The 9,645-nt window shown below is 37.9% G+C and overlaps 2 protein-coding genes across 3 annotated transcripts; both read left to right on the top strand.

Moving 5' to 3' along the window:
• The first annotated feature begins 591 nt into the window (after positions 1 to 591).
• On the top strand, positions 592 to 7,270 carry LOC101243797 (aluminum-activated malate transporter 4). The gene is made up of 6 exons (XM_004242079.4): positions 592 to 1,166; positions 1,551 to 1,688; positions 5,397 to 5,660; positions 5,753 to 5,889; positions 5,970 to 6,116; positions 6,283 to 7,270. Exons 1-6 carry the CDS (start codon positions 821 to 823, stop codon positions 6,928 to 6,930), a joined length of 1,680 nt encoding a protein of 559 aa, XP_004242127.1. The 5' UTR covers positions 592 to 820; the 3' UTR covers positions 6,931 to 7,270.
• A 609-nt stretch (positions 7,271 to 7,879) lies between these two features.
• Positions 7,880 to 9,603, top strand: LOC101260146 (uncharacterized). Of its 2 annotated transcripts, none has more exons than XM_069299430.1 (4): positions 7,880 to 8,170; positions 8,263 to 8,298; positions 8,368 to 8,538; positions 9,004 to 9,603. In XM_069299430.1, the coding sequence occupies exons 1-4, from the start codon at positions 7,952 to 7,954 to the stop codon at positions 9,046 to 9,048; spliced, it is 471 nt and encodes a 156-aa protein (XP_069155531.1). In that variant the 5' UTR covers positions 7,880 to 7,951; the 3' UTR covers positions 9,049 to 9,603. The 2 variants fall into 2 exon arrangements, with proteins under 2 accessions (XP_069155531.1, XP_004241435.1); XM_004241387.5 differs by having other exon boundaries at positions 7,888 to 8,170; positions 9,189 to 9,603.
• The last annotated feature ends 42 nt before the right edge of the window (positions 9,604 to 9,645 follow it).

Below are 9,645 nucleotides of genomic sequence, written 5' to 3' on the forward strand. Positions count from 1 at the left end.
TGCTATCTTGTGGTTCCAGCGCGTGTTGATATTTTTTTAAAGCTAAGTCACGTAGTCGAAAAGGGGTAAAAAATTATTTATAAAATAAGTTCAGAGGTAATAGGACTTTAGTATAGTCAAGTCTGTCTCTGAGATTTCGGACATAAATTAGGGGCTACTTATGCATTTTTTCTGATATGGACTTTTGAATTATTTATAAAAAAAAACACAAGAATTATATTTCATTAAATTGTTTTGAATATTTTTCTAATTTTAAAGAATTATTAACTTATATTTGTACTCACTTCGTTTCAAAAATAATGTTCTAATTTGACTTGGAACCGTGTAACCTTGTGATCGTAAATTAAATTTATGTCAAATGTATTAAAATATCATTTAATTTTGTGACCTTAAATATGTCATGTAAAAAATTAAAGTTAAAATTTTATCAAAATAAAGAAAAAAGATTATTTTTCTTAAACAAACTAAAAAAGAGATGAGACAACTTTTTTTAAAATAGAGGGAGTATATCTTATTATATTATCGAAATCAACGATCCTTTCCCGTAGCACAAATGGAGGAGAGAAAAGATTATCTGAGAAAGTTTACTAATTTACCGAGTATTAAGTTAGAAAGTTTCTATTTCGCTATTTTATGGATAGATATGACATTGCTAATATCATTCTCTCTTTTAAAAAATCATGCAAAATTTTTCCATCAAATTAATGATTGTTTCGTGAATAGCCTGGATATTGACGAATCCACATTTCGGAAATCGACCTGATTCCTAAAAGAAAAATTAATCTTGTTGCTTCTATGGTAGTTCATCTCACATAACAAAATGGCGGCGCCATTGAGCCAAAACTTTAACGAAACGAGCAAAGAGAGATTGATTCCCAAATATTCAGAGTATGGATTGGATCCATCATTTTACGTCGAACCCGAAGGATTTTGGCGTCGATTATGTAATAGAATTAAGAAATCAGGTAGTAATGTTAAACAGGGCTATATCAAGGCAATTGATATGGGTCGTAAGGATCCTCGAAAGGTCATTTTTGCTGTTAAAATGGGTTTAACTCTTTCCCTTGTTTCGGTTGTCATTTTCTTCAAAGAGCCCTTATCCTATATTGGTACATATTCCATTTGGGCCATCCTCACTGTTGTCGTCGTATTCGAGTTCAGCATAGGTATATTCAAATTTTATTTCATATTCCAATGATTCACTATTTGAATAAAAATGAGAATTAGTGTTCAAGTAGTAAAAGGCAAATGAGCCTAAATAGAACCAAATGATGATACTTATGGCCAACCTGAACTACTTGGGATTGAGAAAGCGGATTTGTATTGATTAATATGTACTCGTATTTAATTATTTAGTCCTGTTAGTCCTAACTGGTTTTGGGATTGAGGCATGGTTAATATATAGCTCATGTTTACGCAGGGCAGTAAACAGTTATCATGAAGTTGATGTGACACTTTAACCGTCTATTGTTCTTTTACATTAATGTATGTTACTATTTGAGTCTCCGTAGCTGATATACATAATCTGATTGATTTACAAAAAATGCTAGGTGCGACACTCAACAAAGGATTCAACAGGGCTTTGGGGACATTGTCTGCCGCAGGACTAGCTGTAGGCATTGCTGAATTATCTGTTATGGCTGGAAAATGGCAGGAGGTTGTGATTGTGGTCAGCATTTTTGTTGCAGGTCTCGTTTGAATTTTCGAATTTTACATCAAGAATATCTTTACTGTTGTGCGGAATTTGAGATAATACGAGAAAATATAAACGCGAAAAACAAGACAACAGATTTACGTGGTTCACCAATAAATTGGCTACGTCTACGGGAAGAGAGGGAGCAGTTTTATTATGGAGAGGCAAAAACAGAATTACAAAATAGGGTTTGCCGTAGCGGGTCCGATTCAAGGCATTCAACAAATCTCCACCTTGACTTGAATTCTCCGAACAGATTCTTCAGACGCACTATGATAGTGCCAGGCCTCCCCCTCTTCCTCAGAGTTGCCCCGCAGGGCAATTAACAGCTTCTGATGTTGAGCAAGTCCAAACAGTGTTGAAACTTGCTCTGTGGAACCGACTTTGTGAACATATCAGCAGGATTATCAGCAGTTCCTACTTTCTTCACCTTGATTCTCTTCTCACTTCTCAGAAAATGATACCTTACGTCAATATGCTTGGTTCTCTCATGATGGACTTGATCCTTGGCTAGACAAATTGCGCTCAAACTGTCACAATACACCGTAGCCTGATCATGACGCAGACCAAGATCACTAACCAGCCCTTTCAACCAAATCCCTTCTTTTGCAGCCTCTGTCAAGGCCATGTACTCCGCTTCCGTAGTAGACAAAGTCACTGTAGGTTGCAAAGTTGCCTTCCAACTGACGACAGATCCTCCAAGGGTAAACACATAGCCAGTCATCGATCTTCTTGTGTCAACATCTCCAGCATAGTCTGAATCAGAATAGCCAGTAACCAAGCACTGAGTATCACCTCCATAAATGAGACCAACGTCAGATGTACCTCTAAGGTACCGGAAAATTCTCTTCACAGCCTGCCAATGTTCTCTCCCTGGTTGTCCCATGAATCTGCTCACTACACTGACTGCATGTGCTAAATCTGGCCTTGTACAGACCATAGCATACATCAAACTTCCTACGGCACTGGCATAAGGGACTCGTGACATGTACTCCTTCTCTTCTTCTGACTGTGGAGCGAACATGGCAGTGAGATGGATATTGGCAGCACTGGGGGTATCAATGGGCTTAGATGAAGACATGCCAAACCTCGCCAAGACCTTCTGAATGTAACTTCTCTGTGACAAGAAAAGTTTCCTTCTCTCTCTGTCTCTAATGATCTCTATCCCTAAAATCTTCCGAGCGTCTCCCAGATCCTTCATCTCAAACTCAGCACTAAGTAAACCCTTCAGCTTCTGAATGTCATACTTCTTCTTTGCAGCTATCAACATATCATCTACATAAAGCACCAGATAGATGAATGAATCATCTTTGAGCCTATTGTAGTAGACACAACAATCATATGAGCTCCGAGTATAGCCCAACTTCACCATATAACTGTCAAACCTTTTATACCACTGCCTTGGAGACTGCTTAAGTCCATATAAGGACTTCTTCAACTTGCAGACGTGATTTTCCTTCCCTGGAACTTGGAAACCATCCGGCAGAGTCATGTATATCTCTTCCTCCAACTCTCCATGTAGAAACGCTGTCTTCACATCAAGTTGTTCAAGCTCCAGATTCTGATGTGCAACTATCGCTAGTAACACTCGGATGGAAGTATGTCTGACCACTGGTGAGAAGATCTCATTGTAGTCCACTCCCTCTCTTTGGTTGAAACCTCTGGCAACAACCTTGGCTTTATACTTGACTCCTTCTGCTGGTGATATACCTTCCTTCTTCTTGAAAACCCATTTGCAAGTAATAATCTTTCTCCCCGAAGGCTGTATGACCAGATCTCATGTCTGATTCTTGTGTAGGGACTCCATCTCATCTCCCATAGCGGCAAACCATTTTTCAGAATCAGAACTTAAAATGGCTTCTTTGTAAGTAGACGGCTCAGATGTATCTACCTCTTCAGCAACCTGCAGTGCATAACCCACCATGTCCTCAAAACCATACCTCGTAGGTGGCCGAACTCCAACCCTCCTTGGCCGATCTTGAGCTATACTCTGATGGATATCTGATGGCATAGATTCTGGAATATCAGTTTCTGTCTGTGGCTCTTGATCCTCCTCTTCAGGTTCCTTTAAATCGCTCTCGTTCTGAATGACTTGAAACTCCACCTGTTTGTCAAGACTCCCAGTTTCTGACGTAGTTGTAGGCTTCACAATGGTTCTAAGCAGAGAACTTTCATCAAAGACAATGTTCCTGCTCATAATAACCCTCTTTTCTGCTGGAGACCAGATTCTGAAACCTTTCACTCCATCTCCGTAGCCCACAAATACTCCCTTTTTAGCTCTTGGTTCTAACTTACCTTCACTGACGTGATAGTAAGCCGTACAACCAAAAGCTTTCAGATTTGAATAATCAGCAGCTTTTTCTTTCCGCCGTTTTTTCTTCCCTTTCCGCTACTGGTGAACAGACCGGAAGGCTGTATGTCCGTACTTGTGCCGTTAGCCTTATGTCGTAATTCCCTGCTATGAAGGGCCGATCTGACTTCTTTCAGTGACACAGTATCTTTCCCAACAATGAACGATTGAACAAAATTCTCAAACGACATTGGGAGAGATACTAACAGAATCAGGGCAGCATCTTCATCCTTGATCTTCACATCGATATTACGCAATTCTAATAACAAAGTATTCAATTGCTCTAAGTGTTCCCTGAGTTGTGTACCTTCAGCCATTCGTAAACCGAATAGACGTTGTTTCATAAGCAGCTTGTTGGTTAGAGATTTTGTCATGTACAAACTCTCCAGCTTCAACCACAGACCAGCAGCAGTCTCTTCATCCGAGACCTCCGTGATGACGTCATCCGCGAGATACAGCATGATCGTCGAGTGCGCCTTTTCCTCCAGAATCGCCATCTCAGGAGTAACGACGGCGTTCTTGTCTTTCGACAACGGCGCCCAGAAGCCTTGCTGTTTCAACAAAGCCCGCATCTTGATCTGCCATAAACTGAAACTGTTCCTCCCTGTGAATTTGTCGATTTTCACGTTCAAAGCAGACATCTCGAATTCTCCAAGAACACCGATTAACCGAGAGGCTCTGATACCAATTTGTTGTGCGGAATTTGAGATAATACGAAAAAATATAAACGCGAAAAACAAGACAACAGATTTACGTGGTTCACCAATAAATTGGCTACGTCCACGGGAAGAGAGGGAGCAGTTTTATTATGGAGAGGCAAAAACAGAATTACAAAATAGGGTTTGCCGTAGCGGGTCCGATTCAAGGCATTCAACATTTACTTTTGCAATATGAGAAACTTCAGACACATCGGGTTCAATCTTATTTCAAAACTTAGCAATTGAACAGTTGAAGTGTCAATCTTTCTATTCATTTAAGAAGATGGATTTCTTGCTGCTGCGAGTAGAACGATAAGATCATATTTGAGAGGAAAAGGAAGTACACAAGTCTAAGAATCAGTCTCGAATCTTCTCCATTACCATTTTTACTAAGGCTACATGAAGCACCAAGTAGAATTACTACTTATTTCTTCTCGTATGCATAACCATTAAACGGACAATCCAATAACACGAATAATGCATAATATAAAATTGAAAGCAGGTTTGTACATGGTTACTACATGGCCAAAATCAAGGAAGGTGAACTGTTGCATATGTTTGAGACTAATGCATATCTAATGTTATATTCTTTTACCTGTCACTTCCTCTCCTTGTGTGCAGCTTTGGTCTTATTACTTTCTCTTTTGATTTTCAGGTTTTCTTGCAACGTACTTGAAATTGCATCCTGCAATGAAGCAATATGAATATGGTTTTCGGGTATTCTTGTTGACATATTGTATTGTGCTGGTATCGGGAACTTCACATTTTTTTCACGCAGCTGTTTCGCGATTGTTGCTAATTGGAGTTGGTGCTGGTGTCTGTTTGCTTATAAATGTTGGCCTCTACCCTATCTGGGCTGGTGAAGATTTGCACAAATTGGTGGTAAAGAATTTTAAACGTGTTTCTACTTCTTTGGAAGGTGAGGAATTTCCTCAATATTCTTCAAATTGTCTTTGAATTTGTTGTCTCTAGGCTACTGCTTAACTGAATACCTGTAATGCTTCTTGTTAGGTTGTGTCAATGGATATCTGCAGTGTCTTGAATATGATCGGATACCATCAAAAATCCTTCTTTACCAGGCCTCTGATGACCCTGTGTATAGCGGATACAGGGCTGCTTTGGAGTCAACAAGCCAAGAGGATTCTCTGGTGTTCATATATTTTCATTGGTAAATTTTGGGATAGTACACTATTTCTTTTATTACTAATTTTCAATATTCCTGGTGCAGCTAGCTTTTGCTGAATGGGAACCCCCTCATGGCCATTACAAGATGTTCAATTATCCGTGGGCTGATTATGTTAAAGTCAGTGGTGCGTTGAGGCATTGTGCTTTCATGGTCATGGCTATGCATAGCTGTATTCTTTCAGAAATACAGGTAAAGCTTCAATCTTCAAATCCTGCTTAACACTTGCACATCCTATTTTATTGCAGATGCTTTTAAAATCATGGACTTGTTTGAATTAGCTGATTCATTTTTACTACTAAGAACTTACGTTTTTATATCTTTTATCAATTCCAAAGGTAGATTTTTCCTTTTGTAGGCAGCATCTGATTTGAGACAAATCTTCTGCAAGGAGATCCAGAGAGTTGGGATTGAAGGAGCTAAAGTATTACAACACCTTGGAGACAAAGTTGAAAAAATGGAGAAACTTAGCCCTAGAGACCTTCTCGAAGAAGTTCATGGGGCTGCGGAGGATCTACAACTGTTGATTGACCAAAAATCTTATCTATTGGTTCAGGTGGAGAACTGGGAAAATGCAAAACAAGCTAACCAGCTTGGAGATCCTGAACATATTCAGGAACTGAAAGACAATGAAACTAAAGAGATGGGGATACACTCCTTTAGTGAAGCAGGCTTCAATCTAAGGTCTGCTCATACATTGAAACACATGGATACTTATAGTCGAAATTCAAGTATGAATATCTCTGGTGCACAAATGTGTTCCACTGGAAACGTGTTCAATCAGATGGTGTGGCCTTCACGACTTTCAATTCTTGGAGATGTGATTCTAAATGAACGTGAAGTACGTACATTTGAAAGTGCATGTCCATTGTCATTGGCCACTTTTACTTCCTTGTTAATTGAGTTTGTTGCAAGACTTCAAAATCTTGTAAATGCATTTCAACAGCTTAGTGAGAAGGCAAAATTTAAGGAACCCGTAGATGCAGCAGAGGCAGCGAACTTCTAGAAATTTAGCCGAGAAAACTCAGTATCACAAGTTCTATTTGTGCGAATGCTCATCATGAAGATGCTATAAGCAGAACATCACTTAGGTACTGTTCTTAGGAAATGGATTTTTTGTTCCAGGGCTCGAGATCACATAAAAACCGATTTGTTGAGCCAAACTAGAGAATTCATGTAGATGTGATTACTGTAGTAGACATAAGTTATTGTTTCATAAATAACTAATGCCCAGTTGGGACCTTTTCTTATGTATATTATGAAAGCTGTAAGGCTTTGATGAATTATTATCTGGAAACTGAAGTGGTTGTTATACATGAATTACAGATATTAAATTGCTTATCAGATATTCACTTGAAAGTTTTGAAAAATCATAAGCAAAAGTCATCTGTTTTACTTCCCAATACCTAATGTTGACAAAAAGTAGTTCTTTTTTCTTAACAAGTACATTGTGGTTTCAAGGTAAAAACTTACCGCCCATATTATTCTTACACTAAAATCATAAAACTAAAATAAGCGTCTTTTGATATAAAACCGTAACTGTTTAATTGCTTGGTCAGAATATAAATTATCATATATTTATTTTATATCCATTTAAATATAAAATATACTACCTCCATTTTAAAAAAATGACATGATTTGACTTGACAGAGAGTTTAAGATTATAAAGAAGACGTTGTGGTCCTAAATTAAAATTAAATTAAATGTACAAAATCACCCTTTGATCTTGTGATCTTAAACATGCCATGTGAAAAATTGAAATTAAAATGTTACAAAAAAAACTATCTTTTAAAACAAACTAAAAGAAAAAATGGTTCCTTAAAACGGAGGGAGGAAGTACTAATTTATTCTTGATAAAATTATATGGATTGTTTCTCGTAAATAGTGTGCACTTTCTTACCATTAGAAATAATTATCTTGAATTTGTACCGTGAGTCAATTATTTTACTATTTAGCCAAATAAAATGAAGACGATTGGATTTAACGCCCAGTGAAGCTCTGACCAAAGAAAAAAAAAGAGAGGTGGAATGGCTGGTTCTGCTACTGCTCATGGCTTCCCAACTAGCTTCTTGCTTTCTCCTCGCAGCACGGGACACTTTACTTATTTGCTATCATCACTACAAATTAAACCTAAAAGTAGCAATTTCAACTTGCTCAACACTTGCCCTTTATCGCATTTATGTTCATCCTCGGCTAATGGATCTATCACGGATGATAATTTTTTCCAACAAAACAAAAACTTAGATGTCAGTCTCTCTCTCTCTCACACACATATATTGCGTTCTTCTATTGATTTTTTGATTAATATTTTTTTGTTTCCTTTTCTGTGTGGGATAAGAGCCAAGAGAGCAAAGGGTTTTGGAAGAAATGGAAGGTTTGGTAAACCCATTATTTTTTTTAGGATGATTTGGTGAAAACTGCTTTGACGTTGTGTTTTAATCAGGAGAACTCAGCGGAAATGAGTGCGAAGGTAGCAAAGCTAGGGCTTGCGGCAGTTCTTGCTTATGGCATTATTGATGGTGTCACATACACTAGTTTCTTTGTGCTTGCATTTATGGGCTATGAGAAGACCACCGGCAATAATCCTGCTGCAAATCTCCAATCTTTGTTGGGGGTAAGTAGTAATTCTTAAATAGGTATGAAATATGCAATTGATAAAAGGGGGGAATGGTTTTTGCTTTGATTTAGAGAAATAGAGACTTGATTTCCTAGAATTACTTCTCTTTTGAGCCAAGGGTCCTCTCTACCTCCACAACGATAGGAGTAAGGTAAGGTTCGCATACATCTTACTCTCCCCAAACCTAACTTGCGTTGTTGTAGACTTGATTTCCTGAACTTTTTAGTGCAAAGGTAAAAGGTACCATATTATGGAAATATGTGGTATTTACATTTAGGATACTGGATGAATGCTTATCATAGCATTTTCATTTGTCGTAGAATATCCACTTCAGTATTTACATACCGAAGTTGTCTTTTCCATTTCTTCAGATCAAAGTTAAGACCATCTTTTCCTTTTCACCATATCGTGAGTTCCTTTATCTTAGATCTAATTTAATGTCATTCTTCTCCTCTTTACCAGAAAGAGCATCCAGAGTTAACAATAATACTAATGAGAATCATTTAGCAACTATAGGGAACTCGGAATTTTCATGGTGCCTCGTGTCAATCTGCACCTTACTTCCCCATTGGACATGTGCTATTTTAATTGAGCACTTTTGTATTTTCATTTCTCCTTTGCTCAAAAAGCACTCTTCATAACGGCAGATTATAATCGCAATGTGGACGGGAAATAATGTGACCAGGCCATTTAGGGTTGCAGGAGCAGCTGCTCTGGCACCTGCCATTGACAAGGGACTAAAGAGAATACAGAGATACTTAAACTTTCCAAGTCTTGTATATGCTTTTGCTTTAGTGGTGACTATAGTTGCTGGGACATGTTTCACCATTATTGGTTTACTCATCCTTTCAAGATGGGGAAAGTGAACGATTCCACCCATAAGTTAGCTGGATATTTGTTGTAATCTGTTGAGTGTTACTTGTATCATTGAGATAGTCCTCTGACTATATATTTTTCCACTTATATGGTCTCGTAAAAGTAGTTGGAAACGTGTTTTTAGTTAGTACACAAATTTCTAAAGTTCAGAGTTACTTAATTGAATGACAAGTTAATGTTATTATATTTGTGTTTCTCTGCAAAAATAAATGCCCAAATATAAGGTTA

The sequence above is a fragment of the Solanum lycopersicum genome, chromosome 6 (assembly GCF_036512215.1).
Source record: "Solanum lycopersicum chromosome 6, SLM_r2.1".
In the NCBI taxonomy this organism is placed as follows: domain Eukaryota; kingdom Viridiplantae; phylum Streptophyta; class Magnoliopsida; order Solanales; family Solanaceae; genus Solanum; species Solanum lycopersicum.

Bases quoted from the DNA above. Each gene is read 5' to 3' on its own strand.
- LOC101260146 (XM_004241387.5), top strand. From the start codon at position 7,952: ATGGCTGGTTCTGCTACTGCTCATGGCTTCCCAACTAGCTTCTTGCTT. The intron at 8,299-8,367 runs GTTTGGTAAACC...TGTTTTAATCAG, and splicing joins GGTTTTGGAAGAAATGGAAG to GAGAACTCAGCGGAAATGAG. The intron at 8,539-9,188 runs GTAAGTAGTAAT...TCATAACGGCAG, and splicing joins ATCTCCAATCTTTGTTGGGG to ATTATAATCGCAATGTGGAC.
- LOC101243797 (XM_004242079.4), top strand. From the start codon at position 821: ATGGCGGCGCCATTGAGCCAAAACTTTAACGAAACGAGCAAAGAGAGA. The intron at 5,661-5,752 runs GTGAGGAATTTC...GCTTCTTGTTAG, and splicing joins TGTTTCTACTTCTTTGGAAG to GTTGTGTCAATGGATATCTG. The intron at 6,117-6,282 runs GTAAAGCTTCAA...TTCCTTTTGTAG, and splicing joins GTATTCTTTCAGAAATACAG to GCAGCATCTGATTTGAGACA.